Source organism: Eublepharis macularius, chromosome 8 (genome assembly GCF_028583425.1).
Source record: "Eublepharis macularius isolate TG4126 chromosome 8, MPM_Emac_v1.0, whole genome shotgun sequence".
Taxonomy (NCBI): domain Eukaryota; kingdom Metazoa; phylum Chordata; class Lepidosauria; order Squamata; family Eublepharidae; genus Eublepharis; species Eublepharis macularius.
The window spans coordinates 143,679,112-143,696,326 of NC_072797.1; the positions used below are offsets into that span (position 1 = coordinate 143,679,112).

Sequence of the window (17,215 nt, forward strand, 5' to 3'; positions counted from 1 at the left end):
TCCTGGAGCTATTTGCCACCAGTTCATTGGGTGCCCACTGATGTTTAGCATTATGGGAGAGGAAGAAAAGGTTCTCACTCAGGGGCTGGCTCAATTTATTAGGTGGCCTAGAATGCAAAACAGCTGCAGACATATAATCCAGTGCTGGATGAAAGGAAATAGTTGGGGACTATTTTATATGTGTGGAGTGAGATAGATGACATAGTATCTATAGTATTAGGAATCTGATGAATTTGATAAGGAATTCTGATTCCACATGTTTGCATGGGATTCTACCTGAGAAGGAGTGCTATAACCTTTAAATCAGCAACTGCTTTCTGAACACTGTAATTTTTACTGTCAGATCTTGATTAATACCACTTTTCTGTGAAAAGACTATTGATATGTATCCACATTTTACATAATTATACTAATAATGCTGCTATGAATAAAATGTTCCCACAAGCTGTTATGCCACATAGGTAGTGTCAGGCCCCGTCTCTCCTTCCATTGAAAAAAAATTGCAATTATAACAATGGTTAGAAGAACTGTAATTAGTGCGGCTTTTATTTTGGAGCAATTCAATACCAGACAGTAAGATAGCAAAAGTGTTTCAGGTTAAGCCAGCAAATCACACCCTGTAATTTTCATTATCCTCATTAAGATTTGTCTGCAGAACAGTTGAATGTTTGTGTATTGCCACCAGCAATGTAGAAAATCACCCACCCAACCACAGTCTTTCCAACATTTAGGACTAACTGTTGAGTGGATTCTATGAAGCCTGCTTGGAGGTAAATACCATCTGTGTAAAACCTGAAACAAAGCTTATACTAAGTATTTTGAATTTATGACTTGGAGCATTCATAATTTGGGGCCATTCAGTTTTCAGGATTCTGTGTTGGTGGTCCATTTGTCACAGCACTTGTCAATTAATCCTCTTTTCTGTTTTCTGCTTCACCAAGATTTTATAAATATGGGATATAAGACTTTTTCTGTTTCCATTGGGATTCCTAATAAGAGACTTGAACTCTGTAAGAGGCTTCCTACATATGTGAAACAATTGAGCAGACCCTATCAAGTGCTGTATTAGAAAAAGTGAAGGCAGGATATTCATCCCTCTGCTTTCTCTTCAAGGGCCTCCTTATCAAGGGGACTTCCTTTTTTCATTAAGTCGGTAAAGCAGGTGATGCCTGCTTGCCTCAACCTAGTGGATGCAGCCCTTTCTTGCCCTGGAGGAAACCAGGGTTGATTCAAAAAGGAGGAAAGCTGAGACACACCCAGCACAGGAGACTTTTCCCATTTCTCCCAACCCTTTAAAAAAGCTTGCAGGATAAATCCCACAAGTGAGGTCTTTGATCTATAGTGGGGTGGAGACCAAAATATGTCAGCTGAAGTTGTTGGGAAAGCACAGTGATCTTCTATGGTCTGCCAACCAGCACAAGCGCTAGATAATGTCCTAACTATTCCATGCCAATATACAGGCTTCATAATAGAACCCCAGGTCAGGCAAATCTAGCCCTCCATGAGATGCCGTTCCTCACCCCTGGGAAAATTTTATCCTAGGGTTTTTAAAGGCCCAGATAAATTGATTTCATTTCCTCTGCCATCTTGTTATCCCAGTTTGGGGGATGTGGTAGTTAAAAAGGCAACTGTGATCTGGGGCTGTATCAATAGAAGTAAAGTGTCCAGGTCATACAAAAATAATGGTCTAACTCTGGTTGGTCCTCACCTCGAGTATTGTGTACAGTTTGGGGCACTACAATTTAAGAAGGGTGTAGACAAGTGGAACGTGTCCAGAGGAGGGCCAGGAAGATGGTGAAGGGTCTGGAGACAAACTCCTATGAGGAAAGGTTGAAGGAGCTCGGTATGTTTAGCCTGGAGAGGAGATGACTGAGGGGTGATATGATAACCCTTTTTCAAGTAGTTGAAGGGCTGCCATATAGAGGATAGTGTAGACAGAGTTGTTTTCTGATGCCCCGGAAGGTCAGACCAAGGGGTTGAAATTAAATCAAAAGAATTTTTGACTAAACATTAGGAAGAGGTTCCTGACAGTGGTCCCTCAGTGGAACAGGCTTCCTCGGGAGGTGGTGGGCTCTCCTTCTTTGGAGGTTTTGAAGCAGAGGCTAGATGGCCACCTGAGAGCCATGCTGATTCTGTGAACCAGGGCGGATCGTGAGGGGGAGGGCAGGAAGGGTTACATTGGTTCTTGTGGCCCCTTCTTACATGCCCAGGGCAAGGCCAATCACTACTTTGGGGTCAGGAAGCAATTTTCTCCAGGCCAATTTGGCCAGGGATCCTGGAGGTGTTTCGCCATCTTCTGGGCATGGGGAAGGGGTCACTTGCGGGGTTGGGGGGGAGTAGTTGTGAATTTCCTGCATTGTACAGGGGCTTGGACTAGATGAGTATGGAGACCTCTTCTGAATCTATGATTCTATGGCTGACCCTGCTTAGCTTGTGAGATCTGGCGAGTTTGTGCTTGCGTGGGGTATTCAAGTCAGGGTGAAAGGAACTTTATTCCATAACAAAATAGGGTACAACCGCTGCAGAGAGACTCCTATTTTTTTTTAGCATTGTGATTCCACCCACAAAAGGGTAGGCATATTGATAGAAACTACAGGTTGCTGAGCAGGGACCATTGGGGGAGGCTGACTAAAAGCAACAGATGCTGAACATTCGTATGGCACCATCATAACTAGAGTTACTTAGGTGAGGAGCCATGGTTATGGGAAGAGTTATGGCTCAGCACTAAAAGATCCCACATTGAATCCAGACACCCCAGCTACGGGTCAGAGTGATGTGAAAGACCTTCTCCTGAGACTGGAGAGCTAACTTTGGGTTTCTAAGTGAGGAGCCAACATTGGATTGTCAGAGAGGGAGCCACATTCATCTGTTGCCGCAGCAAAAGGATACATGGACTGCCTCACTCCTGTGAGGCATGAGTTTCTGTTCTCCAGAGTTTTTCTACATCGAATCAGAAATGAGGGACTGTAGTCATTTTAATGGTTTGAAGACGGAAAAGAGGACAGCTCAATATGCAATTATTCTTCTCTGTTTGTATTCTTAAAACCAACATTCGTAATGGTGTCAGAGGGTGAGCTGCCATTCCAATCTGTCCATGTGGCAGTTCTGGATCATCTTTTAATTTTCCTATTATTTCAAGCATTTTATAATGACCACAGTCTAGTCCGAACTAATAAAGATGAGACATTTGTCTGGGCTACACAATTCAGATACACTTTTGGGTTTCTCTTTCTACTTTTGAATTGCCTCATCTCACACAGCGCTATATGAAAAATAGCCTTTTCCTTTCTTGCTTGCCCTGACCTGGATAGCTCAGGTGAGCCTAATCTCATCACCTCTCAGAAGCTAAGCAGGGTCTCCCTTGGTTAGTAATTCAATGGGAGACTGCCAACAACAACCAGGGTTGCAGAGGCGGGTGATGATAAACCACCCCAGTCTCTTGCCATGAAAACTCCACCAGCAGGTGCCATCAGTCAGCTGTGACTTGAGGGCACTCCTCACTACTCCTACTAAGAATAACAACATTCAATTTATATACTGCCTTTCAGGATGAGTTAATGCCCACTCAAAGCGATTTACAAAGTACATTATTATTATCCCCACAACAACAAACACCCTGTGAGGTGGGTGGGGTTGAGAGAGCTGCTAGAAGCTGTGACTCACCCAAGGTCACCCAGTTGGCTACAAGTGGAGAAGTGGGGAATCCAACCTAGCTCTCACTACCGCCTTACTTGCTTGCCATTGTTTCCACAATTGATCGTGAAGGATCTGAGAGACTCTTGGGTGACAACAGCCTGGGGGCCCCACACTGCCAAGAAGAGGAAAGTCAAGGAGGAGAGGAAAGAGTCAATCTCCCTTCTGAGCCTCCTCTCAGATCTACAGTACAGACCAGAAGGCATCAACGAAGAATATGCTCTGGTCCATTTGAGCTCAAGAATTGTTTTGAAGTGCTAGAGATGGTGACAGAGATAAGAGTGGAAGGAGAACTGCAAAGATCTGGAAGAGGGTGTGCAGAAGACATGGGGCCATATGGAAGTGGAAAAAAACGGAAGGTGGTAGTCGTCGGGGACTCTTTGTTCAGGGGTATGGAACGCCGTGTCTCTGGGCCAGATCCCCTATTCCGAGAGATGTGTTGCTTGCCAGGGGCCAGAATTCAGGATATAACCGACCAGCTGCCGAAACTCATCAAGCTCGCTGATAAGTACCCATTTGTGCTGATTCATGTGGGAACAAACGACACAGCTTCGAATACTGTTTCTAGAATCAAAGAGGATTATGAAGCCCTTGGAAGGCAGTTGAAGACATTGGGGGCTCAGGTGGTATTCTCTTCTATCCTTCCAGTCACAGGAAGAGGAGCACGCAGGGAGCGGACCATACTTGAGGTTAATCGCTGGCTAAGATGGTGGTGCCGACAGGAGCGCTTTGGTTTCTGGGACCATGGGATAGGTTTTCTTAGAGAAGGCCTTCTAGCACATGATGGGCTTCACCTCTCAAGGGCAGGGAAGAAAACTTTTGGAACAAACCTGGAGAACTTCATCAAGAGAGCTTTAAACTGATGCTGCAAGGGGAAGGGGACGATCAACATGGCGACTTCAATGATGAAGGGAACACAGTGGGGACCCACCTGGGCAGGAAAGGTCAAACAAAGGTACAAGGCTACAAGTGTCTATATACCAATGCCCAAAGTATGGGCAATAAGAAAGAAGAGCTTGAGCTTCTATTGCAAACAGAGGGTTACGATATAGTAGGAATTACTGAGACTTGGTGGGATGATTCCCATGACTGGAATGTGCTAGTGGATGGGTATGAGTTGTTCAAGAAAAACCGGAAGTGCAGAAGAGGAGGTGGAGTGGCGTTGTATGTGAGGAGAGGGCTTGATTGTCAAGAAGTTATGGAGAATGGGGCGGACAGCCCGGTGGAAAGTATATGGGTAGAAATAAGGGGAGGAAGGTCAAAGGGTATTATTGTTGGAGTCTGCTACAGACCACCTGACCAGCAAGAAGAAATAGATGTTGCCCTCCTTGAACAGATTGGCAGAGTATCCAGACATCAGAACCTTGTAATTATGGGTGACTTCAACTTCCCCGATGTGTGCTGGGAGACAGGCTCAGCAAAGCGCCATGAATCACGCAATTTCCTGAACTGCCTGGCTGATAACTTCCTTTTTCAAAAGGTGGAGGAAGCTACAAGGGGCTCGGCCATACTGGACCTGATATTAACCAACAGGGAAGAATTGGTAGATGAGATGAAGGTGGTGGGGACCTTAGGGGGAAGTGACCATGTCCTCCTTGAATTCCAGTCGCTGTGGGGAGCCAAGGAAGTTCATAGCCAGACTCGTAGGTTAGATTTTCGTAGGGCCAACTTCGATGAACTCAGGGGCTTGATGGGATTCGTTCTGTGGGGGCGTGTACTGGAAGGGAAAGGAACGAGTGAAGGTTGGGCCCTTCTCAAACACGAGCTTCTGCAAGCTCAAGCCCTCACTATCCCAGCAAGACGGAAACATGGTCAGGCCTCCAAGAAACCGATGTGGATGCACAGAGAGCTCCACAATAAGCTAAGGGAGAAAAAGGAAATGTTCAGGAAATGGAGACAGGGACAGACATCTAAAGAGGAGTATATGAGGGTTACTAGGTACTGCAGTTCAGCCATCAGAGAGGCCAAAGCTCAGTACGAGCTGGGTCTGGCCAGGAGGGCTCGCTACAATAAGAAAAACTTCTACGGATATGTGAGAAGCAAACGCAAGGTAAAGGAGGCAATTGGACCGCTGTTGGGAGTAGATGGAGAAACTCTGATGCAGGACAGAGAAAAAGCAGACAGGCTTCATGACTTTTTTGCCTCTGTTTTCTCCCCGAAGAACTCAGGCACATCTAGAGATAGTAGAAAATGTGGCAGGACACCTGAGTGGCTAATTGAGATTGACAGAGAGGTTGTGGAGAGGCATCTGGCTGCACTGGATGAATACAAATCCCCTGGGCCAGATGAGGTGCACCCAAGAGTGCTGAAAGAACTTTCTAGAGAACTTGCAGAACCCCTGTCCATCATCTTCAAGGCCTCCTGGAGGACTGGGGATGTGCCACAAGATTAGAGAAGAGCAAATGTTATCCCAATCTTTAAGAAAGGGAAGAAGGATGACCCGGGCAACTACAGGCCGGTCAGTCTGACTTCTGTTGCTGGGAAGATATTAGAACAGATTTTAAAGGGATCAATCTGTAAGCATCTGAAGGACCGCTCAGAGATTCGGGGAAGTCAGCATGGTTTTGTTCCTAACAGATCTTGCCAGACCAACCTGGTTTCCTTCTTTGATCGAGTGACCAGCTTACTGGATCGGGGGAACGCTGTTGACATGATTTATCTGGATTTCAGTAAAGCTTTTGATAAGGTCCCCCATGACATTCTGATGGACAAACTGGAAGACTGTGGAGTAGACTATAGGACAGTTCGGTGGATAGGGAACTGGTTGGAGGACCGCACTCAAAGAGTGGTGGTCAACAGTGTTTTATCAGATTGGAGGGAGGTGTCCAGTGGGGTGCCGCAGGGCTCGGTTTTGGGCCCGGTACTTTTCAATATTTTTATCAATGATCTGGATGAAGGAGTGGAAGGGCTGCTCATTAAATTTGTTGATGATACCAAATTGGGAGGAGTAGCAAACACCGAAGAATATAGAATTAAAATTCAACAAGACCTGAATACTCTGGAGAAGTGGGCAGCTGTGAATAGGAGGCAATTCAACAAAGATAAGTGCACAGTTTTACATCTGGACCACAAAAATGAGAAGCACAAATACTGGATGGGGGATACACTTCTGGGCAGTAGTATATGTGAAAGGGATCTTGGGGTAAGAATGGACTGTAAGCTAAATATGAGCAGTCAGTGTGATGCAGTGGCAAAAAAGGCTAATTCAATCCTGGGTTGTATCAAAGGCGCCATAGCATCAAAATCGCAGGAGGTCATAGCCCCTCTCTATACTGCCTTGGTCAGGCCACACCTGGAGTATTGTGTGCAGTTCTGGAGGCCTCACTTCAAAAAGGATGTGGACAACATCGAGAGGGTGCAGAAGAGAGCAATGAGGATGATCAGGGGTCTGGAGACTGAGCCCTACGAGGAAAGGCTGAGGGCCTTGGGAATGTTTAGTTTGGAGAAGAGGAGGTTGAGATGGGACATGATTGCTCTCTTTAAATATTTGAAAGGCTGTCATTTGGAGGAGGGCAAGGAGCTGTTCCAGTTGGCAGCAGAGGGTAGGACGCAAAGCAATGGGCTAAAACTACATGCACAAAGGTACCGGCTGGATATTAGGAAGAACTTTTTCCCAGTCAGAGTAGTTCAAAAGTGGAATCAGCTGCCTAGGGAGGTGGTGAGCTCCCCTTCACTGGCAGTTTTCAAGAAGAGGCTGGATGAATACTTGTCAGAGATGCTTTAAGCTGATCCTGCATTGGGCAGGGGGTTGGACTAGATGGTCTGTATGGCCCCTTCCAACTCTATGATTCTATGATTCTATGATTCTGGTTGAAGCCCTATTTCTGCCTTGAAAGTTGTGCAACCTGTGCAACCTGACCTAACTGGAGGACAGTTGTGATAAAAACACACTAGATGGCTTCGGTCTATCATATCTCTGGGACCACTTCTCTCCATATGTTCCACTAGGGCGTCTGAACAGGGCATGTTGTAGGTTCCACTTTGCACATAGGCAAGATCAACACCTGTGCCTTCTCTGTGGTGGCTCCTTCTTCATGCACTGGTCTTCCTGAGGAGGTTAGGAAAGCTCCAAGCTCTGTATTGGATTTCTGCTGGTTTTTAAAAATCTTTGCAAATTTCCATCTATATACCCACCACATGTTTTATTGCAATGTCTTTGTTATTGACTGCACTGACTCATACCGTGTAATCTACCTCAAGACCCAGTGAGAAAGGCAGCCTATAAATAACCTATACAACAAATAAATAAAATATCAGAAAGTTAAAATAGTTTTCTGTATTAGAACTTAGAACAAAACAAACGGACTATTTATTGAGTAAAATTTCAAACAGCAGCAAGCTGTAGCATAGAAGAAGTTGTTTGGAGGCCTCTTCACACAGTCAACTTCTTTTCAAAAAGCATTCTTCCTAGACTGCAAAACCAGCAGGGTTGTCAAGCACGTGGCAGGCCATCGTAGATGGCTGGTGAATGGCACTTGGTTTGGTAGAGCGCACATCCTTCAAGCCTTTTTTGAAAATGGAGAAAAGACTATTTAGGGACAACATGTAATTAGCTTGTGAAAAGAGACATTTTTGTGCGATGTGTATTTAAGTGCTGGAACTCATTGCCACAAGAGGTGGTAATGAGCATTAGTCTAGCTGGGTGCTCCTTTTTAAAAACCCAAGGTATGATTGCTAAAAGGCCAGTCGATAACAAATGAAAGGAAAGAGGCGGTAAATAAGAGGGGAGGGCTAATGCTTTTACGGTCTGCATATGGGCTTCTGGGAGGCATCTGTCTAGTTGCCGCCTCCCCCCCCCCACACACACACACACTTTCCTTACATCTGGAGATCTAGATCATTATGAGAACACCGAGGCAGGCTATCTCAACTGTTTTTCACCAGATACTAGTTTGGGGCAGTTTAGATCGGCAGAGCGGGCAGGGCCTCCCAGGTATTCTCTCTCTAATGCCCATTCTCCAACTGCATGCCCTTTGCCCCGTCAGTTTTGCGGACTAACTAGCAGGAAGTGCTATGGAGATGTCCCAAGGAGGGATATGATTTAGCTGTCCTGTACAAAAGTGGGTACCTGGGTTCCCGAAGGTGCTTCTTGGTCTCGTTCTGCATGTTTTGCCTGGGTGAAAAAGCCTTTCGGGAAGCTTGGCAGGGATTGACCTTCCCCACTCTGGACTTCTGTCTCTTTTATCGTCGTTTTGTGGAGGTCGCTCTCTGTTTCCTTCAGCATGACACTGTGGACTTGGAACTCCTGCTGAAATCCTCTCCACGCCTTTCTCTCCGTAATCACTGATTTACATCGTGTGTCTTGGTGCACCAACGTCTCTTGTATTGATTTTTCTGAGTACACCAGCGACTTCAAGTAAAAAAGCAACACTAGTTCAAATGGTGATAATCTTGGCAGTGGCTCCTCCTCAGTGGTCTAGAAAGTTAAGAAATAAGGGAAGAATGAATGAGTCACTTTGGCTATGAAAGAGAAGCGGCCTGAACTGAGCATACTTGGGTTTCAATCTTCCCAGGGACATGATGGCCCAATTCCAAGTTAGGAAAAAGATAAAGACCACCCTTTGTATTTCGGAAAGTGAAGTTCTTCTTTCCTCCTTGTAGATGTAATAAGGAAAACAGAACATCCAGTATCTCCGTCTGTGAATTCAAAGGGGAATCTGTTCTGGAGTTCCAGTCCTAAGTGGGTTATACCTCTATAAGCCCAGTTTATTCTCTGTAATCCTCAATTCTACCAGGCTGCAAATTTCTCCCCGCAAACACACACACTGGGTCTTTGGACGTACTAAAAACTTATTGCAGACAGGATTGTAGGGAGGACAGTTTTAGTGTGCAAGGACACATGGAAACTTAACTCACTGCTGTTCTAGCTTTCTGCAAGAAAAGCAGCATTAATAAACACTCCCTCTACTCGTGGCTTAATGAAGAGGCAGGGTGGTAGAGTGGTTAGTGTGCAAGGACACACTGAAACATACCTCACTACTGCTCTAGCATTCTCCAAGAGAAGCCACATTATTAAACGCTCCCTCCAGTCATAGCTTAATGAAGGGGCAGGATTGTACAGTGGTTAGTGTCCAAGGACACTGAAAATTTTCTCACAGCTCTTGTACCATTCTTTATGAAAAAGATCATTGCAAAAACCTTCTCCCACTGATGGCATAACACAAAGGCAGTGTGATACAATGTCTCTTCAATGTTTCTCTCCAGTGCTTCCAATGTTGTCTCTGTCTTCTTTTGATCTTTCTCAATTCTCTTTAATGTAATTTCAATAACTTGGACCTTTGAGTCCTGCCCCATCTCATCCACTTTCTTTGACAAGTCGCTCAAGGCAGTCTCCTGGCGCCCAATTTTTTCTTCATTTACCTTGTCTTTAGACACCTGATCCCGAAGGGTGAAAAACAGGAATTGCTCAAATTGGGAGCATGAGGCTAAAAGCTCCTGGAGCTCCTCTTCCTTGGATCTCTGCAAAGGAAAGCAAGAAGGGGTTAGGAGCATTGGCCTCCCAAGGAAAATGAACTGGGCTAGGGAGGCGGGATGCAGGGGCAGGATGCCTCCCATACCAGGAAACCCGTAGGACCCCACGCTGCATGTCTAGGATGGGGGGAGCTTAGAGCCAAGCTACAAGTGATGCCTGACACAGGTTGGACACTCGTCAGCTTCCCTCAAGTTTTGATGGGAAATCTAGGTGTCCTGGTTTTACAGCTTGGCTCTCCATTACAGCTACAAGACCAGAATGCCTACATTTCCCATCAAAACTTGAGGGAAGCTGACAAGTGTCCAACCTGTGTCAGGTGTCACTTGTAGCTTGGCTCTTAGTTTCTGATGCCAAGCTTTAGGCTCTAAAGAGCAGAATTGTGGGGAGTTCTCTGGCAGGTGAAGAAGATGGAAACTTTCATTGTTGCTTTTGACCCTTAGCATTGGCTCTGTTGACACAGGCGGGGTTCTGATTTCTCAGAGTGACATTTGCATCAGAGTGACACATATCTTTGACCAAGAAGCTTACAAAACCAGGCACGGAAACATTGGGCGCCTCATCAACTGGTTCCTTGGAACTCCCAGCTGTCACTGACAGAAGTTTTGCCCTGTTTGTTGTGCGGGTGCACTTTATAGTACCACCATGAAAAGGGCTGCAGGTTGCCTATACACACAAAAGTGCACCAATGTGGCTGTGATCATTTTTTGTATTCTTTTTTTGCACTACACCTATTGGCATTGTAATATAAGTGGCTAGAGTATCAGAATCTGGGAGATCCAGGTTCAAATCCTCACTCCTCCACTGAAGCTTGCTGAGTGACCTTTGGCTAGTCATACTCTTGCCTAACCTACCTCGCAGAGTGGGAGGAGGGCAGGATGGTCATCCTTGAGCTCTTCCAGGAAACAATACCCACCGGGGCTTTAGTAGCTAGTTACACTTTTGTAACACATGTCCGGGGTCTGTGTCCCAGCCCCCAGACTTGGTAGGAGGGAACAGCAGGTCACCCGGGCTGATGGACAGACAGAGGGGGCAGCCAGCAGCCAGCAGGTCAACTGGTCAGCCAGCAGACAGCAGGTCAACTGGTCAGCCAGCTGACAGCAGGTCAACCGGTCTGACTGGCAGGCAGAGGGGGCAGCCGGAGGACAGCAGGTCAACCCTTCCCATGGGCAAGGGGAGCCAGAACCTGCCGGTGCCAGGGGCAAGGGGCAAAGGCCCAGGGCCTCAGGAGGCAGGGGGAGACAGAGAGAAGCCAGCGAGTTCCACTCCCCTGAGGAGGGAAGGGGGACTAAGCAAGGCAGAAGGGGGCAAGGGCAGAGGGATTGGGGGCCCAGCAGTCACCCACCCAAAGACCTTACCTGAGGAGGAGAAGCAGCAGCAGCCCCAACAACCCAAAGCCACGCCCCAGCTAGAAAATAGTAGCCTGGCCCAGGAGTTGCCAAAAGCCAAGCCACTCCAGGTGCGGCTACTGGAGGCACTCTGCAGGAAGCCCTGGGCAACCAGCCAAGGAGCCGCAGCTGGACCCACCTTCAGCCATCAGCTCAGCCAGGGAGGCCGGGCTACTAGCCAGGGGACTGCAGCTGGACAGGCCTTCAGCAATCAGCCAAGGCAGGGAGGCTGGGCAACCAGGGAACAAGGCACAGCTGGTGCTGGTCAGTGGGGCCAGATCAGCTACCCCAGCTGCAACTGCTTGGTGCAGCCCAAGACCAGGCTGGAAGAGGGGTGGGACAGTAGAAGGAAGCCCTATAAAAGCTGGCTGGGAAGAGCCCTGGGGTGGTGGGTGTGAGTGAGGAGTGATGATGTGGAGTGAGAGCGGTAAGATGCAAGGGTGGAGGCTTGGAGGAGAGTTCTGGAAGGAGGAGATGGAGGACGCAGAGGGTAAGCAGGCCAGGTTGAGCAGGCCAGCGAGTGGACTGAGAGGGAGTCTGGGTGAGGTATACCGCCCCTCCTTCCACAGAGCAGGGTCCTGCAGAATCCCTGGCCCCCCTATGACGTCAGGAGCAGACCGCCCAGTGCCATGCCCAGCGGCAGCGGCGGCAGGCCCTGACAACACATTGTGTCGCCATATCAGAATGGTTCCTTGGATGCTCAGTTTTCATTTAAAAGAAAACCCTTTCCCTGTTTGTTGTGACAGTACACTTTCCCCCTTATATCACCTTAATGAAAAGGTCTACGGAATCCATAGAGAGAAGCAAAATGCCACCTGTGTGGCTGTTAACTTTTTACTATTAATTATTATCAAATACACATATTAGTATACTGGTTAGCTTAGCAGGTGGGAGACCCAAGGTCACATCTTCACTTTGCAATGGAAGCTCACTGGGTGACATTGGGCCTGTCACACTCTCTCAGCCTAACCTCTCCCGCAGGGTCCTTGGGAGGATATGATGCAGGAGATGAGAATGTCCTCCTCTCAGCTCTTCCAGGCCGCAATCTCTCTCCCCAGGTGCTTTCATCACAATGAAAAGGGCTTCAGGCTTACCAGAGGGACAGAAAATGGCACCAAGGTGGGTACTGCCTTTTTATTTTGTGAATGTGTGAAATGCACATATTTCATAATGTAGGTGTGGTCTGCACATGCCAAGTCAGGACCAGCCATTGAGGAAAGTTACCACTACTTTAAAAGAGACAGTTGCCCTGGAGTATAGTGAGGGTGCAGAGTGGGGTGGGGGTGGTTCTGGAATCCCTCTCTTTGGTCTTGATAGATGTGATTGGTTTCTGGCAAGGTAGCACAGAGTGCACCAGTCAGAATATGTTGGGGTTTGGGGTGGGAGAGAAATAATATATTTTCTAAAAGACCACGTTTTCTGAAAGGTACTACATGATTTCTGTGCTGTGTTGATGCCCTCATTTGGGAAAAAACCTTCTTGCAAGCAGAAAGCTAGTGTCTAATTTCATCCCAACTCAGTAGGAAATGAATGAAAGTATGTCTCCCTGATTGTACTTGAAAAAAGGGGCATCAAAACAGATGAGAATCTACATATGACCATGAAAGGGGAATATTGGTAGGCAAGCGGCCTCTCTTCCCCCCTCCACTCCATCACTCTGAAGGATTTGGTAGCAGCGCTGTAGTGTAGTAACCAGAGAACAGGTCTCCCTGATGGTTTGCCTCCCTGCAGATCTGGAAAAGATCAGGCAAATATATAAGCAGGAATCTCCCTTTCAAACTGTAAAACTGGCTGCAAGATGTGTTGCTGAAAGGAAATCCAGGGTGGCTGGTCTGCCTGCTGGCGAGGGGGAAATGCCTTTGAATCTGTGCTCAAGGAACTTTTCTTTGTCACTTTTAAAAAAAAAATTCTTTACTTTCTTTTTCCCTTGACCATTGATCCAGAGAGGTTTCAAGGCAGAGTGGGCATATCAGAGTGGGCCCCAATCCTCAGAAAATTCACCTCAGAATTCTGAGAAAGATTGCAGAACAGCCATATGGGTGGGAAAGTTTGAAGGTCCCTCCCCAATGCACATTTTCCCCACCGTGGATGACCCCTCCCTCCACCCACAACTCAAACGTATGCATAGTGCAAGTACTGGACACTCCCTTCCCCTCCCAGACAACTCTTCCTCCTCTGGTCACAACTGGGCTGGGGTGAGGCAAGCCAAGTGAACTTTCCTACCTCCATGCCTAATGAATGTCTACGCACACCAGCAACAATCTTTTGGAAGCCTTTCCCCACCGTCCTTCTTTGCAACGTGATCTGCTCTCCCCACAAGCACGTGCCTCAGTTTACAGAAGAGAGGGGTGCTCTGATTGGTTGAATTTCCGAGCAGGGCAGAAGTCTGGGGGAATAAGGGAGGAGCCACAGCCCTCTGGTTTCATTTCCTAGCAGAGGGGAAAGCCCGGAGGAACTTCTTTTTGAAAATATTAGTGAAGGAGATTAGGCAGAGGGCATGTGGCTGCTCCTGGTCACCAAGCGATTTCCCCACCCTCTGCTTGCTGGCTGCAAAGCCTGACCCGAGGGAAGCCGCCAGCCGCCCTGTGTCTTTGGAAAGAGAGCGAAAGTCCCAGAGTCTGGATCCTGGTGGCTGCATTGATCAGAGAGGCATTGATTTGTTCTCGCTGACCATATGGCTGACAAGGGTATGGAGGTGAGAAAGCATTCTGCTGCTGTTCGTTCACATTGCTCCCCCCCCCAGCTCCCAGTTCAAGAGAGGAGGAATAAATGTCTGGAAGGGGAGGGGAGAAGACAGGTTAGGGTGGGGGGCTTTTTGGTCCTCACAAGCCAGCCTGGTACGAGCGAGGTGCCAGCGTTTCAGGCTGGACTGAGGGAAGGGCCCTTGAAATGCCCCCCTCCGCGTGCTTCAGCCCTCCCACTTTCCCAGGGGCTCTGATAGCCCTTGAAGAGCTGGCTGGTCAAGGGAGAGTGATCCCCACACCCCAAGATGCCCGTGTGGGGTTGAGGTACAATGGGTACTCTTTAAAGAGCTTTGGAGGGAAATGGATGGGAACAGAGAGGGAGTGGGAGCGTCTGGGATCCTAGGTGGGCAGGCTGTTCTGTGAGGAAGAGCTGGGTCTCAGCGGCATGCTGCTACCATGTCTGTTCCCTCAACCCCACTCCTCCTTTGCTGCATCACCACTAAGGACAACATGGACAAAAAAAATGGTCCTGCAAAAACCTCCACTCCCCTGACTCTTCTGTTGACCAAGCAAGAAAGCAGACATTCATACGGTAGTGGTCCAGGCAAAGCCGGCCACCTCTTCACCATGTTTTCTTTGCTGGTGTGAGCTACCATGCCTCGGCAGCTCCTTAAGTCCTCTTCACTGCCTGGCCCCACTGTTGAGAGGGTTTGGAAGCACAGCAAGGCCATTCAGGTATTTTCCTGAGAATACTCAGGCTGCTGGGGTCCAGTGGGATGTGGGGGTACAGTGATGGGCTGTGACCCGGGAGGCCACGGTTCCAATCGTCACCCTCCCATGGGATTTGGCTGGGTGATTTGTGCCAGTCACACACTCTCGAGCTTCCTTCTCACGGTTGTTCTGATGTTAAAATGGAGAAAGGGAAAGCACAGAAAGCTACTTCGGGGGTGTCTTTATGGAGAAAAGTGGGATACAAAGGGGCAAAAATTAACTTGAACATTCATCGCTCCTCCACTAGTAGGTTTGTTTGCGTGTGTGTCAGAGAGAGAGAGAGAGCTGTTATGTGCTGCTGTCAAAGGTACACTGCCACGGCATATGTTGGTTCCATTCACACATTCCTGCTCAGGAAGGGGAAGGAGCCTCTGATGGTGCTTTCCTCTTTCATGAGAAAGTCCATGGACCTGTCCTGCTTGGTCAATATGTCTGATCCCCTCCCTGCGAGCAGTCATTACTCTCCCCAGAGACAGAGGAAGCAGCCTGGTCCTCGGGTTCAGGAGGCACCTGCCCACTCCCACTCCCTCGCCCTTTTCTATGCAGAGCCATAAATTCTGGCTCGAGTGATGAAAGCTGTCCCTCTCCTCAAGCCCTTCTTGAAAAGTTCTACCCAGCCAAGCAGTTGCAGAGGCTGAAGAATATTCAGGGACACAAGAGTGAGATAAAAATCCCAAATCCTACCTCAGCCTCTGTGGGTAGGAAGCTCTATGATCTTTCCTAGGAGTCGCAATGCTTTGTGTGTGTGTGTGTTTGTGTTTTAAATGGGAATATCCCTTGAAGACGTTTTCTGAAGTATGGGGCATTTTGTACCAGGAATTCTGTGAATTCTGAAGGCAAAGTAACCCCCTCTTCTTCACAGGTACCTTAGATTCCCAATTCCCAATAGTCAAATGATTTTTCCTCTCTTCATTTTTCTTGACAGGCCTCCGAGGAAGAGAGATTGGACGAGATGTTAGCTGCGTGCTCCCAGTTTGAGCAGTTTGTTTTTTTTACACTGCAGCGAATGTTGCACAGAGCAAAAGAAAAGGAAGAAAAGCTTTTGAGGCATGAAGAATCACTGAGAAATTATCAAAAGGAAGCTGAGGATTGGAGGAGTGAAATAAAAGTATTCAAAGAGCAGGTCCATGATGTAAAATCTAGGATAGATGAAATTCAGAGAAGGATAAAGGACGAACTACAGAATGAACAGCAAGCTGTCAAGGAGGCTAATGAAACAATTGCGCACCTGCAAAAAACAAATGAGGAGCTTCAACGAGAGGTCAAAGAGGCAAAAGGACATGCAGAATTTTGGGAAAGGAAATGTTCTGAACAGCGACCATCTATCATTTCAGAAAAAGGCCACCCACAAGAAGGCGAAGAAGGTGAGGAAGAGGTAATACCATCAGCAACCAAGGCTGCAGATGTCGAAGAAGACCTTCTCAAGAGGCCAAGCTTCACATGCCCTTCCTCAGTAACAGCTACCCCTAGAGCTCCACCAGTCGAAAAGTCTTTTCTGGAAGAGAGCGTGTCTGTGCAGGATTCTGCCACAGAAGAGGAGCTCTTCCCAGAAGTCTTTAGGAGAAAGTTGACATCCACGCCTCTCATGACAACAGAAGAGCCCAGTTCCCAATCGGAGCCAAGCACCAGCAGAGAAGGCACTGAACCATCTCCCACCATACCATCCAAGCGGCAAAGGAGGGTGAGGCCAGAGTATAAAATAAAAGTCCCCAATCTTCGAGAAACATCTCAGGAATCAATCAAGTACTATGAAGAAAACATTCAACCATTTGAGCCGAAGGAACATCGCATTAAGTATCTCTCTGTAAATCAAGCTGCCTTTTCAAGGTTTTGGGTTTCAAGGGTGTTGAAGGGAACATATCCCTCTACAAAGTGTGTCCCAGATTTTCTTCAAGATGGGTATAACCTGGGAATTTTTCACACCAAAACATTTCACCCAAAGGAGGCAACTGATGGGGAAAAATTTTGGATTCAAAAACTAAAAAATGATTATAAAATGCTTGTGAAAACTAAATTTGAGCCCAGAGAATAAAGAGGCCTCTTTGGGGCTTTTCTCAGTGTCTGTTAAGATGCTCAGTTACAAACCTTTGGAATGTTGTTTAAGTTTTGTTCTGCTTCTCGGTTAAATCTGTGGTCAAGTATGTTTTACTTGATGCTTCCTGTTTTACTGTTTACAGTTAGTTTCACTGTTATTAAGTTGTTAAAAAATA

General features: G+C 47.3%; 1 protein-coding gene across 1 annotated transcript; it reads left to right on the forward strand.

Moving 5' to 3' along the window:
• Window positions 1-14,004: 14,004 nt before the first annotated feature.
• On the forward strand, window positions 14,005-17,037 carry LOC129335195 (uncharacterized). Its single transcript, XM_054987633.1, has 2 exons — window positions 14,005-14,245; window positions 15,931-17,037. The coding sequence occupies exons 1-2, from the start codon at window positions 14,225-14,227 to the stop codon at window positions 17,035-17,037; spliced, it is 1,128 nt and encodes a 375-aa protein (XP_054843608.1). The 5' UTR covers window positions 14,005-14,224.
• The last annotated feature ends 178 nt before the right edge of the window (window positions 17,038-17,215 follow it).

Excerpts from the sequence above, each read along its gene's own strand:
- LOC129335195 (XM_054987633.1), top strand. The coding sequence starts at position 14,225 with ATGGCTGACAAGGGTATGGAG. Across the intron at positions 14,246-15,930 it reads TGGCTGACAAGGGTATGGAG|GCCTCCGAGGAAGAGAGATT; the intron begins GTGAGAAAGCAT and ends TTTTCTTGACAG.